General features: G+C 36.1%; 1 protein-coding gene across 1 annotated transcript in view; it reads right to left on the reverse strand.

Moving 5' to 3' along the window:
- Window positions 1–16360, reverse strand: part of LOC124797955 (rho-associated protein kinase 2) — a 208618-nt gene extending 192258 nt beyond the window's left edge. The window contains exons 1-4 of the mRNA XM_047261112.1: window positions 15834–16360; window positions 6811–6916; window positions 6518–6599; window positions 5371–5471 (exon numbers count right to left, since the gene is read on the reverse strand). Coding sequence (XP_047117068.1) covers window positions 5371–5471; window positions 6518–6599; window positions 6811–6909 — 282 coding nt within the window. The 5' untranslated portion in view covers window positions 6910–6916; window positions 15834–16360. The remainder of the gene's footprint in view (window positions 1–5370; window positions 5472–6517; window positions 6600–6810; window positions 6917–15833) is intronic.
- Between the last annotated feature and the right edge of the window lie 469 nt (window positions 16361–16829).

Genomic DNA, 16829 nt, shown 5'->3' on the forward strand with positions numbered 1-16829 from the left:
AAAGCCAGTGAAATTAAATTAAAGCTTCAATCATTAACATTTTTGTTGCATTGAGATCAGTACATTTTCGATTGGCCGCTTAACAGCAGATGATGAGAATCTCCTTAGCTTTGCCTTGTTAATGAAAAATAAGCAAAGCAATCTATTACTTTTAATGAAAACAGAAATATCTCAGGTATTAATTGTCTTTTAAAATTGACACATAATTAAACCAGTTGCCATCAGGCCCTCTAAGAACTAGTTTTTATTACAAAATTCTGCATAATATATGCAGATTTTTATTAATAATAGCAGCCACTCATGCAAACTTAACCACAGAAGGCAGGGAGTGGCACGCTGTTTTTAAAAAATTGTTAAGTACACACTGAGGAAATTCAAGGTCTATGTAAATGTTTGTGGTGGTATTGAGCTTGCTTAACAGTCTTGTGCTAGCCAAAATCAGAACCCAATGCTAATGATGACCATTTCTTTTTAAATCAAGTGTACCTCAACTCAGAAGATGCTGAACTGTTCAAAGAAAACTAGAGTCTCATTTCAAATAGGTACCCCACCCATACAATTATGGTCGGTGGTGACTTCAATCTACCCTTTATATGCTGGAAATATTATATGTTTAAAGTTGACGGCATGCATAAAACGTCATCCAAAACTGTACTGAATGCTTTCTCAGAAAATTATTTTGAGCAATTAGTTCAAGGGCCCACTCAAATCGTCAATGGTTGCGAAAGCATACTTGACTTCTTACCCACAAATAATTCTGGACAAATCGGGAGCATCATGATGGATACAGGGATTAGCGACCACAACACAGTTGCTGCTAGGCTGAGTACCACAACACCCATAACCATCAAAAAGAAAACACAAAGTACATCTATTTAAAAAAATCTGATAAAAAATACTCTTAATGCCTTTTTAAGAGAGAGTCTCCACTCCTTCCAATTTGATCATGTAAGCAAAGAAAAGATGTGGAATGATTTCAAAGAGAGAGTATCAACCGCAATTGAGAGATATATACCACATAAATTAACTTGTGATGGTACTGATCCCCCATGGTACACAAAACGGGTCAGATCGTTATTGCAGAAACTACAAAAAAAAAAAAGCATGTCACATTTAAAAGAAGGCAAAATCCACATGATTGGCAAAGTTTTGCAGAAGTTCAAAATATAGCACATGCTTCAATGTGAGATTCTTTTAATAATTTCCACAACAATGCTCTGTCTTGGAATCTGGCAGAAAACCCAAAAAGAATCTCGTCATGCATAAAGCACACCAGTGGCAAGACACAATCAATACCTTTACTGCATGATAGGAATAGTAAAGTCACTGTTGACAGTGCCACTAAAGCAGAGAGTTATTAAACACGGTTTTCCGAATCTCCTTCACCAAAGAAGATGAAGTAAATATTCCTGCATTCCAAACAAGAACAACTGCCAAGATGAGAAACATAGAAGTATATATCCTCAGTGCAGCAAAGCAGCTTGAATCACTTAATAAAGGCAAAGCCTCCAGTCCAGACTATATACCAGTCAGGTTTCTTTCAGAGTATGCTGATACAATAGCTCCATGTTTAGCAATTATATACAACTGCTCGCTTACAGAAAGATCTGTACCTGAAGACTGGAAAATTGTTGAAGTCACACCAATTCTGAAAAAGGGAAATAGGATAAATCTGCTGCATTACAGGCCCATATCACTAACATCAATTTTCAGTAGGGTTTTGGACCATATACTGTGTTCTTACGTCGAAGAAAGCGATGTATTGACACAGTCAGCACAGATTCAGAAGATATCATGCTCATGAAACACAACTAGCTCTTTACACACATGATGTAATGAGCGCCATCGACAGAGGATGTCAAATTGATTCCATATTTTTAGATTTCCAGAAGGCTTTCGACACCGTTCCTCACAAGCGTCTTCTAAGCAAACTGCATGCCTATGAAATATCACCTCAGTTGTGCGACTGGATTCGTGATATCCTGTCAGAAACGTCACAGTTTTTAGTAATAGACGGAAAGTCATCAAGTAAAACAGAAGTAATACCTAGCATTCCCCAAGGAAGTATTATAGGCCCTTTATTGCTCCTGGTCTATATTAACAACATAGAAGACAATCTGAGTAGCCCTCTTAGATTGTTTGCAGATGATGATGTCATTTACCATCTTGTAAAGTCATCAGATGACCAAAAAAAATTGCAAAATGATTTAGATATCTGTATGGTGTGAAAAGTGGCAATTGACCATGAAAAAGGAAAAATGTGAAGTTACTCACATGAGCACTAAAAGAAATCAGCTAAATTTCTATCACACGATAAGTCACACAAATCTGAAGGCTGTAAAATCAATTAAATACTTAGGGATTAGAATTACAATCAACCTAAATTGGAATGATCACATAGATAACAATGTGGGTAGAGCAAACCAAAGACTGTGATTCATTGGCAGAACACTTAGAAGGTGAAACAGGTCTACTAAAGAGACTGCTTACACCACACTTCTCTGCCCTATCTGGTGTATTGCTGTGTGGTGTGGGTTCCACATCAGATGGGACAGACAGATGACATCGAAAAAGTTCAAAGAAGGGCAACTCATTTTGTATTATCACAAAATGGGGGAGATAGTCCCACAGATATGATATGTGAATTGGAGTGGCAATCATTAAAACAACAGTGGTTTTTTGTTGCAAAGGGATCTCATGAAATTTCAATCACCAGTTTTCTCCTCTGATTGCAAAAACATTCTGTTGGCTCCCACCTACATAGGGAGAAATGATCATCACATTAAAATAAGAGAAATCAAGACTCGCACAGAAATATTTAAGTGCTCGTTTTTCCCACGCACCATTTAGGGTGGAATGGTAGAGAGAGAGCTTGAAGGTGTTTCAATGAACCCTCTGCCAGGCACTTTATTGTGAATAGCTAAGTAACCACCTTGATGTAGACGTAAATATGAAAATCAAATATTTGATTTCATTAACTATCTGAATGTTTCTTTTATCTCTTGAAACATTTTTTTAATCTCTTCATCATCTGTGGAGCTAGTTGGCATATAAATTGTACTACTGTCTTGACCCCTATACATTCTATTAAACAATGTAACAATGTTGACCTCAGCAGCAATAGTTTAATCTGTGAATATAAGATGAATGATGAATTTGGGAAAGAAACCTCATCTTATAATTGGGTAAATATGGTACCTACCACATACTGATGGCACAAAGTGATCAGCATGTCTATCGCCATGTCTGACACTAATTAACTAGCACAGTAACACCTATATCAGCTATTCTTGGATTTGTGCCATATCCTAATATCAAAATGGAAAAATGGAACTTTCCACAGTGTGAAGGCTGGCCTATGTGGGCTCCTCAACTGGACAGGATGCCACACCACCACTAGAAACATCTTCCTGCATCAAACCTGCACAAATGTAATAGAAAAGTACTTGGTTCCTTGCTCAGGATAACTGTTGTTACAATCTATGTTATTGGTTTGTGTGTTGATACACAAGGATGGTAGTACACTATCCAACTAAGCTTACAAAGTCAAACTCTGAAGTTCCATCAGTCACACACCCAATCAAATACGGCTTTCACATCCCCAAATAAGCATTTTGCAGCTGTACTTAAAAATGTTCCTCAAAGCTTATTTCATAACAAGTTTCTAGCCTGGGAAACAAATCTCAAACAAAAACAGGAAAGAAGACTATGTTTCACCATCAACAACTGGGGCATTAGAGATGGAGCACAAGCTCAGATTTTGGAAGGATGAGGAAAGAAATCGGCTATGTCTTTCTGAGAGGAACCATCCCAGGATTCACCTAAAATAATATAGGGAAATTACAAGAAACCCAAATCTGGATGGTCAGATGGTAATTGGAACTGCCATTGTTCTGAATACGAGCTCCCTGCACCACCTCAGTTGGTCACAATGCTCTTTCCACGTAAATTGTTCACCTTGAGTATGATTAGTTTTTCAAATAATTTTACTTTCTGCAAACTCAACATCAAACAACTAAAATCCTCAATCGCTGTAAAATGAACTATTTCATTATCAAATTTAATGGTGTCCTCTGGCATTATCAAACCTGAATTCACAAAATCCAAACAACTAAGAGTATCTGAGATACACGAAATGCTCAAGACTACTTGAAGGCATTTGCAGATTAATGTAAGCTATATACTCAAAAAGAAGCAGCTGTGGTCTTACTGCAAAAACCATAACTTCACCATTAGACAGAAAAATTAACAGAAACCACAGACAGCCTAACGTAGGAACACCCGACAGGGACTTCAAACTCCTCCTGGATGACTTAAGAACTTTAAACATTCATTACACAATTACAATTATTATCAGTGTTATCTTGTTGTTGTTGCTTTAGGACACAAAACATCTTAGTTCATACATAACATTAATTGGTCAATTACCAGATGGAGATTAAGTTGATAATATTCAGAGTCTAATAGACTGGAGTAGAGGAAAGGTTGAAAACTTTTACTCTTTAATGAGTATGCTCAAGCTGCTTAAAGTTAAATTTCCTTCGTCATATTACTATGATGAATAAAAAGTAAAATGTGATCTACAGCTCATGCTGCATCCGATACGATATCTTATAATTCAGATGGCAAACATACATTAAAATGTAAACTGTGTCAGAAAATGGCACATTGTCAATGTATGGTTGAAGTGAGCACAGAGTGGTATGCGGTCTCCACTTAACAAATAACCACAACTGAGAAGTTTTTACCAGACAGGTTATAATGCTCATTCAATGATTAAATAATTATATAAAATACTAGGAGCACAAATAGTCACTAAAGCGCAGTCACGATTAATTCTGAGTTGGATGAGTAATGACGATGAACTGTCAATAGGCACATACAAAAGAAAAAAACTTGCTAGCTCACACACACACACACACACACACACACACACACACACACACACACACACACACACACACCCGCGCGCGCCCTTGCATGATGTTGGCTAGACTAACAGTGCCAATGCTATTTTTCAGCAGTTGAAAGAAACCACTGGCATTGTGAACTCTAGCCAGCACTCAATGAATTAATTGAATAAATAAATTGTGAAGTATATATCTGCTGCATACTTAACAAACAAGTGTAAGTATATTCTTTCTTAATTATGTGAGCAATGGATAAGTACCTGTTCTTCACTGAATACAAAAAAAGAACCCTCCAAACTGCGTATCATAGGCACCACTAATCATGTATGCATGATTCTAATTAATATAAAAGATTAAGTAATAACATTCACATATTTTGTCTGTCATTAACATTTTAAACTCTGTAAATTAGAATACACAGCATATGAAGCTCAATTTTTATAAAATGCATTGTTCTTACCAACTGGACTTCACCAAAGGCTCCTCTACCAATGACTTTAATAAGAGAAAAGTCATCTGTCTTCATACGTAACCTACAAATAGTGGCTGCCACAGAATCATCTAGAAGTATCAAAATTACACAAAAATTACAATTATTAAGCAGATAACTAAATAGCAAATACAATGTTAAAGTATATTTCCACTGCTGCTTAAAATGTAATCGACACAACCTGTAGCGAAGGAGGTAGTATTTTCTGCCTAACATGTAAATAAACAAATCAACACACAAAACAATGGAATGAATCAATCTAACTGCCCTAAAACATAATACCACAATACACAGCAGCTGATCAATAGCTACAGACAAAACAATGACAGATCTCAACAGGAAACTGTCGATATCTTACTTCTCTACAAGAATTAGCTGGTAGGAAAAGAAATGAGAAATCCAATAAAGGAACAAGAGACACGACCAAATAACAACATATGCACAATTTGAGACACAAATTCGTAAGGTTCACAACTGACTATGAATGAAAGCTGGAAATTCTTTAAATGTACACAAAGAACTTAAATTTTTCCAGCATTGTGTAGCAATTTCTCATAATTTTCCTTCCCTAAAACCTTCAATCTCCAAATTTAGTTCTGCATGTGTGAATTACAACTTAACAATATTCCACACCTCGCCAACAGTTTCTGTCCCAAACCTCTACTGGCTTATATTCCATGACAGTCATGACAATTGCCACTGTCCAGCCTGCTGTCACTTATGTACATTATGAATGAAATACACGCAACACTGGTGTAATATTCTACAATATTTATTATTTGTTGCATGAACCAGTTTTCAGCTGTTACACCATCATCAGGTACAAAGCTAAGTATAACTGATGATGGCAGAACAGCCAAAAATTGGTTCCTGTAACAAATAATAAATATTGTAGAATATTACATCAGTGTTGTGTGCTTCATTCATAATGAACAAAACATTCTACCACAAACTGATGGAACAGTGAATCCATGCAATTATTTTTACATTTTATTAAACTTATTAAATTAACGAACATCACTGATATGCTCAATCACTCATTACCAAATGTATTTTATGCTTGAAAAGTTTAAAACTCAGCAATAAAAAACAGAAATTACATCAAAATATTACTCACATCTATTCATATATGCTTCTATATTTTTCATTCGTTTAACAGCTGGGTGATCACAGTCCGAAACTAAGGCCTGAACTGTATCCTGAAATTAAATCAATGTAAACATGAAAGAAACTGTGTAAAGCAAAATGGAAAGAAACAGAAATTGGAATGAAAGGTAGCAAGAAACTTAGAAAGTAGTACAGAAGTAATTTAGGCACAAGGGGTGACTGTATGTAGACCGTCTTAATAAAGGATTAGGAGTGAGAATCAGGCATCAGAGTTTAACAGAAGGCTTGAAGAATTAAACTTACCAACAAGCAGTCAACATTTGCAACACTACGAGGATCTTGAATCTCCTCTTCCAACTGACGCAGTCGTCGTTTGCGATCTTCATCTTGTATACAGTCCATTGTAGTGCTAAAATATGAAGTGAAGCACGAGTTCACAGATCACATTTTCGCAAATTACAGCATCTTACACTAAGACCATGTATCAAAATATAATTAGAGCCACAAACTAGTTTATATAGATACTGTCAGTATATGTACGTAATATCCATCAAAATACTTATCAGAGGCTTATCCGTTATTGTATATACATTTCTGAACTTAACTTTGGTTTTAGTTTTGAAACAAAAAACCTGTTAAATATGCCAAAGCGTGTTTAAATACGGGACGAATGTAAACATTAGGCTAAATTACAGGCCGTTCTGTCATAACAAGCTTTATTTGGCATTCACATTATCTACTCACCAAGCGGATGCAGAACACACACATTAAGACTGTTGCGATTGGCAAGCTTTCGGAGCCAGTGGCTCCTTCTTCAGGCAGAAGGGCTGAAGGGGAAGGATGAAGGGTGAAGGAAAAGGATTGGAGAGGTCTAGGAAAATGGGTAGATTTTGGGAAAGTCACCCAGAACCGCAGGTCAGTGGAGACTTACACCATACGGAATGAGAAGCCCATATGGTATGTCTCCCCTGACCTGCGGTTCTGGGTGACTTTCCCAAAATCTACCCCCCCTTTTCCTAGACCTCTCCAGTCCTTTTCCTTCACCCTTCTTCCTCTCTCTTCAACCTTTCTGCCTGAAGGAGGCGACACTGGCTCCGAAACCTTGCCAATCACAACTGTCTTTTATGTGTGTGTTCTGCAGCCGCTTGGTGAGTAGATTTTTTTGTCTATTCAGTTAAATAATTTTATTAATAACTAATTGTTTTTCTTGTTATAATAGCTTAGTTTGCTCTATCTTGGCTACTGACTTCTGCCAATGTGTTATATTTATTGAACGAACTGTATTCCTTGCAGTAGAAAATTGGGTGTATTGTGTTTTTTTCAAAGTTTACAGCAAGCCCATTCCAAAGACATTATTTGCATCATTTTCTATTGCAGCTTCTTTTACTGGATTAATAATGATGTTTGTATCATCAGCAAACAGTGTCAATTTAGCTTCTTATTTCAGATAAGAAGGGAGGTCATTCACATATATCAAGAACAGAAGGGGAACCATGGTCAAAACCTGTGGAATATCTAATGTAATTTCATACCAGTTAGATGAAGAGGGAAACTTCCTTAAATCACTTAAACCATATACAGAAACGTTGTGCTTCCTGTTCTGTAAATATGACTTAAACCATTCATATGCTGTTCCATTTATACCATAGAATTGTAATTTCTGTAACGTAATATGGTTCACACAACTCAATGCTTTGGACAAATCACAGAAAATTCCTATTTGTGATATTTTACTATTTAAAGACTCTATTATGTTGGCAGTGCAATTGCATACTGCTGTCTCTCACTTCCCTGATCATTTGTCAGAAGATTATCAAGATATGTGAAAACACTACAATAAACTGGAACTGCTAATTTTTACAGAATTCACACACTGTCAGAATAAAACATGGAAAATGCCTAATGTTGACTGTTGTGACCAAGTGCTGTCGAAATTGAAATCTAATAGACATTTTTACTTAAGTTGGTCTAACAGTCCCTGTTAAGACATTCATCTATACAGTAGAAGGTGTTGCCTACCAAAAAGTGTTTCAAATTCTGGTTTAACTGTGCTTTACATGAAACCAAATTTTTAATGGTTGATGGCAATTTACTGAAAATGTGGACCCCTTTTTGGAGAAAGGTAATTGATTTTAAGTCTCAATGTATATTGCTCTTATGTCTAGTATGGATATTACATATTGAGCTATTGGTTGGAAATAGAGACACATTATTTGCAACAAATTTCAATAAGGAATAAATATACTGAGAAGCAGTGGTTAGAATATTCATTTCCTTGAACAGGCTTCTATATGATGTTGTTGAACTAACACAACAAATGTGTCTTATTACACGCTTTTGCCCTCTAAAAACTTTCGCTTGGTTTGATGAGTTACCCCCGAATATGATCCCATATGACTTAATAGAATGAAAGTAAGCAAAGTATGGATGCAAGTTTTTTAATATTTCTCTCTCCTACAACTGACATCATTTGCATTGCAAATACAGACTTGTTTAGGCATTTCAGCAATTCTGTGGTATGCACTTCACAAGTGAATTTGTTATCAAGTTGTCACTGTCAACCTCTTCTATCTACACGTCTTCATACATTATACATGTGCTGGACGCTAATCTCTTACAGGTTCCGAATACAGTGGGTCTTTGCGAAGTCTGATGACGGTGAATTAATTTGAAACTATTTATTAATGTAAGTGGAAGTTTGATTAGAGGTCATTTCTAAATCTGTACTTGACCTGCTGTTTACTGCAAGGTTGGTGTTTGCAAACAAAATTACCATCTGGCAATGTAATATATGAGAGGTTATTAATGTACACAACAAAAAGCAACAGACCTAAAATGAAGCCTCAAGGAACATCACATGTAATTAATTACCAATCAGATGAAGATCGACTGATTACTCCACAGACATTTTGCAATGTCACAGTTTGTTCCCTGTTAGCTAAGACTTGAAGCATTCAGCAGCACTGCCAGTGACACCATAATATTCTAATTTACTTAAGGGGACATGACCCTGAACAGGCAGCATTTTTAGCATTATCTTCATCATCATAGTGCAACTGATCTATAAATGAGAGAGAGCTCAAAATTCTTACACACAATTAGGACCATTAGACAAAGATTTTCTCAAAAAATCATTGAGATAATTATTACATTTTGGTACTGACAACAATATTTATAATAGTATAAAAAACGGAACACTATTTCACTGTGGTACCATTTTCTTTGGAACCACTGACTGCACAGTTTGGAAAAACAGTCAGAGTACAGACATTACATAGGCCTAAGTGTTTTATGCCTCCAATTTTCTCCCCCGATGATGACCTGTGAAAAAGACAAGTAATTTATTTTACAACAACAAAAATATTTAAAAATGTAACTCAAATATCATCGACATCATCATCATGTTATAAATTTTTCAGGAAATAATAGGCAAGGGAGGTAGTGGAGGATATTCTAAATATCTGTGCCAATGTTTGTGAGTTTAACTTCAGTCATTTAGAAGAAAAGTGTACCTGAATGATGAAAATTCAAGTTTTCGGTAAATCACAAAAGAAGATTTACAGTTTTATAACTTACTAATATGCTCGTTTAGAACAGTCAAGCAGCCTACTCCAGTTGTCCTGTTTCCTTATCCTCCATACTCTCTCTCTTCATTCTTTTCTTTATCCTTGACTCCTTGGTAGCAGAAGCAGCTTCTGCAGCTGTCTCCGTTTACGTTGATTATCAATAGCAGTTTGAGCTGAAGCCATATTCCAATCTGGATGTTAGATTTCTTCATAACACTGATTCTTAAAATTGCACCATCACTGAATATTATTATTGCATCCATTACACCAATCTTCCGCACTGCCAGACCAACAAATACAGTTTTGGGCATTCTCTCCCATTTATAGCTGCTGAAGCTTTCATTTGCATTCTGAGAGACCATGCGTACATTTCCTAAGTAGATTTTAATTTGCCAGATCCCTATATATCGGCCTAATTGCCTCCATTACAGCAAATGGTAAGGAATACTTGTGGTTATATCGTAAGCCCGTAGCACTGCTCAACCAGTACTTGAACACTTTGGACACAAACCATGCTGTGGGATTTCATCTGTTGACACAATGTGAAACCATGTTGCCCAAACAGCACAGCCCATATTTTCCAAATCTCCTACATTTTCTTTATTGCTAGTCCATAATACTGAGTCAAAGATTCAATTTCACTTTTTGTAAGACGATCTGGACCACCTATGTGTTTTCCGTCTAAGAGTTTTTTTCCGCTGGAGTCTTTACATAATTTTCTCAGCCGAGCTCCCGTTCTTTTTTGTACATGCCCAAGACATTCAAGCTTTTCTATCAGAGTTTCCCCATATGGTCTGTCATTAACAACAGTAGTGTGTTCTTTACAGTCTCCATCCCCAAGGTAGCCTACATACCTCACACCACAACTGACCTCTGATCTTCTAAAACTGTTTAATCTCCTTCGTTTCCATGTTTTCACTTGGGCCATCAACGTTCTTTACACAAACATGGGTGTTAATAACTTTACTTGAAATACGTTTCAATAAATGTAGCAGTTACAACTCCATTCAGAGAAGTATGAGCTCTCTTCTGCATAGATTGAGCAAATGCTGTTACAATGTCTGTATTAGACAAGGCTACTGCTTCTTCTGCTGCTCTATTCACTGATGTTCACTTACAGCACATAAAGCCTGATGTATTAATTCACTGTATCTGTCAACCCTCGGTGGAGGTGGAGGCAAATCCATCACTGCATAAACGGTCCGGGCAGCTCGCATTCCCCTTCCAATACATCGCATTGCATACGCAAGCTAAACATTTACACCGTAATGTCGACTATCAGTTACTGGCAATGTCATAGTATCACTGTGCATCTTACACGAGTTACAGGCAATCACTAACCAACTTGAAAGACCCTTCCTTGCTGAAATGTCCTCAGAAATGTCAATACTATCTTCACAATTGCAGTACTTACATTTCACAACACTCTTCAAAAGTCTTGACAGCATACTTAGGTTCACAATAACATTTCCGTCGTTATTGCTGCTCACAATACTACTAGGCTTGTTATTATACATTCAGAAACCGAAAGTTTATGTCCAGAAGCACTGCCTGTAGACACAGTTTCCACGGGCGACTATTGAGGCAACTGATGTGTATTATTTGGTTGTGTTTGGAACTGGCTGCTGCGAAACTTTTGTTTGGGGCTAAATTTCTTTACTCTTGGCATTTGTAACACAGGAAACACACACACAGAAACAAAACACAATAACTACAAAACCACACGCGTATGAAATTTCGAAATTGTATATTCTCACATCTTTGTTTACATTCAAACCATAGACTTCTAGACATGTCTGTACTTTGGTTCCAGGAGTCACTGCCTTCTATAATACACCTGTGTTAATGATCCGTACCTAACGATGGAAAAAATGGAAGAACAAAATAATGCATCACATATTCTGACGCAATTCAAACTGACAGGTGGGCGTTCGCCCCTGTGCAACATTATGTTCAACCGCAATTTTAGAACGAACGGAAAATGATAATGCCCATAAACTATACATTTTTTATATCAGCATGAAATGCTCTTTTCTATGGATCAAGAAAACTTTTTTCAAATTTTTAGTCATTTTCATGAGCATGTCCCCTTAACAGAATGCTGTGATTCACACAGTCAAAGGCTTTTGACAAGACACAGAAAATGCCAATAGACTAATTTATTATCTAATGAATTAAGTAAATTCTCACTGTACGTGTAAATAGCATTCTCTGTATTGGAATCCTTAAGGAACCCAAACTGTGACTTGGGCAACATATTATTTGGAGTCAGATGCTTAAGAAGACACTTTAATACAACCTTTTCATATATTTTTGAAAAATCCAGCAAAAGGGATGTTTGATGCCATTTCTCTATCCCCCTTCTTGTAAAGAGGCTTAGCTTCAACATATTTTAACCAGTCTGGAAATGTTCTGCTGATAAGAGATTGATTACACAAATAACTTAAGATAGAACTCAACTCACATGAACACTGTTTGACTAACTTTGTTGATAAGCTATCATAATCACTTGAATCCATTTTGATTTTAAGGACTTTATCATGGATGCTACTTCTTTGGGAGAAGTGAGTGTCATTTCCATTTCACTTAAGTTAGTTACAAGACATTGGTCTCAAACATTCCATTGCACTGTTTACTGAATCTGAAAACCCCAGGCTGCCAGTAACAGAAACAAAGTAGGCCTACTTGTTTAAGAGGTCTGTAACACTACATGCACTTATTACCAATGCCTCATTTATTTTTAAAGCTATCTGTTCCTCTCCCTTTCAGGTCCCACTTGTCTCTGTTTTCACTATACCCCACAAGGTTTTTATTATGTTGCCCAATGTAATTATCTTTTTCTCATAATGAGGCTGCTTAGATTTCTGGATTACTTGTGTCAATATTTTGCAGTTGTCTTTGTAATGCATTACAATGATAACATCAGAGCTGTTTCTAGATAATAGGCTAGATAGTTTTCTTTTTGTCCCGTACAATAGGCTTATTCCTTGTGTAATCCATGATTTATTTTTAGACTTATGTTTGATTTGAGTTACCTTTAGCAGGCAACTATTTTCAAATGTGAAAGTAACTTTATTAATTAATGTTGTTCTATTTTCCATTTCAGTCAGAAGTATTGTCACCACCCATCCCATTCATGTGTATGAGTTATCTTAAAAAATTCTCGATTTCTGACTGATTTATCATCCTCCTGTACTCATCTTTAATAGATTTTATATCCTGACAAGTTTCAACATTTAACATAACATGCTGCATGTCATGATCAAATGACCAATTTACTACTGGTTTTGTAACATTGTTTCCCTAAATTTGTCTACAAAGATATTATAAATAGCAGTCTCAGAGCATCTACAGCTTTTACATAACCTAGTTGCAAAGTTCACAGTACGAATTACATTGAGTAACACTGTTACAGGCAACTCTTTCCCATTATCACCAACAATGAAGTCCTAAACTGTTATTCTTCCTTCAGGTCCATCAGAAGGAGACCACAGTTTGTGTTTACCTACAACAGCAGCAAACATCTGCTTTTGACAAAACCATTTCAACACGACATGCATGTCAACAAGCTTGATTTGTACAGGCAAAAACCTAAATCTTTAACAATTGAGCATTTATCAACTTTTGAAGAAAAGCTCCTCAATTAAAAGCGTACAGGTATTCAAAAGGGAACTAAAACCATTCCTTATGGAATAAACTTTTTATAAAATAAATGAAGTCTTAAAGGCATCTTATACTGAAAGAGTAGAAGAAACCAGTTGGGTACAAACACTCTTAAAAGAAAAAATGTGATACTTTTACTTCTGTCATGAAGTCACAATTTTGTATTTTAACTTAAAAGATGATCATAAAATGAAATTCATTTATGTCATTATTCTACAATGTGTACTTTCATTCATTCTACTATATTACCCAATATTACCCATCCATAACAACAGTGAATTATCGCAGCAGAAAGTGAAACTGGGTGACCACATCCAGTGAATTAGATTAGTAACAAATTTTTTATCTGGTTGTGTTTTCATTAATTATTGTGTGTCTATTTTAAAATTATGTGTGTGCTCAATTTGTAATTGAGCAACTGAAAGTGTATTGATGTACCCAATATCACTCAACACAGTAACCAAAGAATGAACATAAAAAACAAATAAATAAATAAATCACAATTTGTGGGACAGCTCCTGGTTGTCTGAACCCTCCCTATGTGACATACAGAGATGAGCATATTCAAAAGTTCACAATACTAAATGGCCCCAAAGGCTGTCCTTACTGCAACTAACCATACTGTCATGCTGATGTCCAATAGTTATACTGAACATAACTGGATTGATATGGCAACATTTACAAAATGGTTTGAATTCATCTTCCCTCCAACATGTCAAGTGTCTGGAAGGTATTTAAGTTCTTCTACAGACGGTTTCCTATGTTTCCTATCTTACAACAGTCAAGTAGTTCTCGGCCTCTGTAGTGTTTATGATACAGAATTTACTACCATGCCACCAACTCCAAAAAAACCTATTTACACCTCTCAATATTAATTTCTTTACACCTATTCAAATGACATGGGCGACATTATTAAACATGTACAGAGCTATACACAGGATATCTGGATTATCAAAAAAAAAAATACTTGCCTCTTGGCTAAAACCCTGAAAAACATGCATGAAATTTCTTCAGAAGTGTCAGCGCAAAATTACTGGTAAGTGCAATCTTATTGCTAGTTTTGCAGCCTGAGGTTTAGTGTAATTTATAGTTATAAACATTTCACCTTCTATGATTTATAATTTTTAATGCTGTTAATTCAACAAAATTTAAATAAAAGATCTAGATTTATTTAGCATAATTAGTGCCAAATTCTTTAAGAAAGACCTTGCTTTCTTCTTGGCTTAAACACAAGCCCAGTCATGTAGTTATGGATAATGTAATCTGAAAGACAGGCTGATTTGATGTCTCCTACCCACAAAAAGATTTTCTTGATTTTCAAGGATCGCTAAGTTATTGGTCCTACAACAAACTCTGGAACCGAATAGTGCTTCACTTTTGACCATTCTGACTGCCCGACACTGCAAACAGGCAGACATCAAGACGGAAAAGGAATACAAGTACACTTAAAATTTTAGTTTTGAAATATAACCACACAATATCTTGGGAATACAATGCAATATTTGACTACAACTTCAAATCATAAACACACACTAGGATTTATAAATAGCCAATACTGAACAACAGCAAATGAGGTTTAAGTTCCAGGCTTTAACACTTCTGCGGTCTTTCATAAGCAGTTTGTGAAAACGCTTAAGGCATAATAAAATTACACATCGATGGTAAGAGGATAGAGCTGCTGGTTAACTGCAGACGGGAAAATACAATCTGATTAACACAGGGCAAAAAGTAAGAGATATACGCAGTAACCATCGTGTATTATTCTCCCCTCCAACGTATAGGCCCTACAGGAGTTCGCCAAATCTCATCCCTGGAACACTACTACTTTTATATTGAATTCGTTTCAAGCCATCGTGATATACAAAACGGAATGAGCGTCTGTGTTTAGTAAAACATCTCTGTGTTAACTGCGCTGGAAACATTAGACGCACAACGTGTAAGTTAACATATAGCTCGTGCTTGTCCGCAACATTTCTCTATCTGCAACGTAAATGTATCGGTAAACAAATTTACAATCTATCATACGGAAGAAATGCTGCTGCTGATACAAAACATAAAATGTGCAAAATTTCCAAAGTTTTGTGCTTCATCACTAACCTCAAACAGCTGTCGTTCCTTTCATAAATAAAGAGCCTTTTCTTACACCACTTGTCTCTGGTTGCAGGGTGTTATCCAAGACATGCACTGCTGTCTTTCGCTGTTCCTTCGATTTACTGATTTCGTGCGCCTTCTCAGCGTCATAACCTCAATAACATTCATTCTACACTAAACACTTCACTAAAAAACATCACACCTTATTTTAAGAACTGCATACTTGACATCGATCACAGTAAGTCACAAACCACTGGCACCTGGAAAATAAACTAACGTCTCGAAAGAAACTGTCCGTTCTTGAAACAAAATAACTGCTCCTGCCCACAACCGTCATTACAAAAATGACAGCTGTTCTCGTCGTAACACAATAAAAATCTTGTGTAACTTCGTACGATCCTCCATTCCAAACAGAACTACATAACGAAGGTTCGCCACAATTTCACTTTCCATAACTGTCTGTGCTACAACATTGATACATTAAACAACAGCAAAATGTCATACATAAAAATAAATTCATTTTCCAAGTATCTTTTTTTCCGTTTACCAAAGATGTAAATTATTTCGAACTTTGCTTCCCAAACGGAATCTGCAAAGATGAAACTCTAGCCTACCAAAGGCGTGTCGAAGCAGGTCGTGACCAGCGTTATTGTGCCCTGGCCTCGTTTTCACACAGCTCTCAGAAAAAGGAACTACATGTACAATATATGAGAGATATCAAGAAAATGAAAGAAAAACATCGGCCACTGCGTAATTTATCTTCGCTGTAATCCAAATAAACAGACAGTGAAACATGCTGACAGGAAATCAGAGAACATTTGCTTAAGGACAAGAAGTCTTGATGAGAAGTAACATGGTCCCTTTGAAGTGATCAGTGATCCAAATTTTCTCAATATTTGAAAATCACAAAAGCCTACAATCGCAAGTATTTGTTTACAAATAATGCGATCATAGTGTTCATGTTTCTAACTGTTGGTAGTAAATCTCGGCTTGTATACGAAT

The sequence above is a fragment of the Schistocerca piceifrons genome, chromosome 5, assembly GCF_021461385.2.
Source record: "Schistocerca piceifrons isolate TAMUIC-IGC-003096 chromosome 5, iqSchPice1.1, whole genome shotgun sequence".
Taxonomy (NCBI): domain Eukaryota; kingdom Metazoa; phylum Arthropoda; class Insecta; order Orthoptera; family Acrididae; genus Schistocerca; species Schistocerca piceifrons.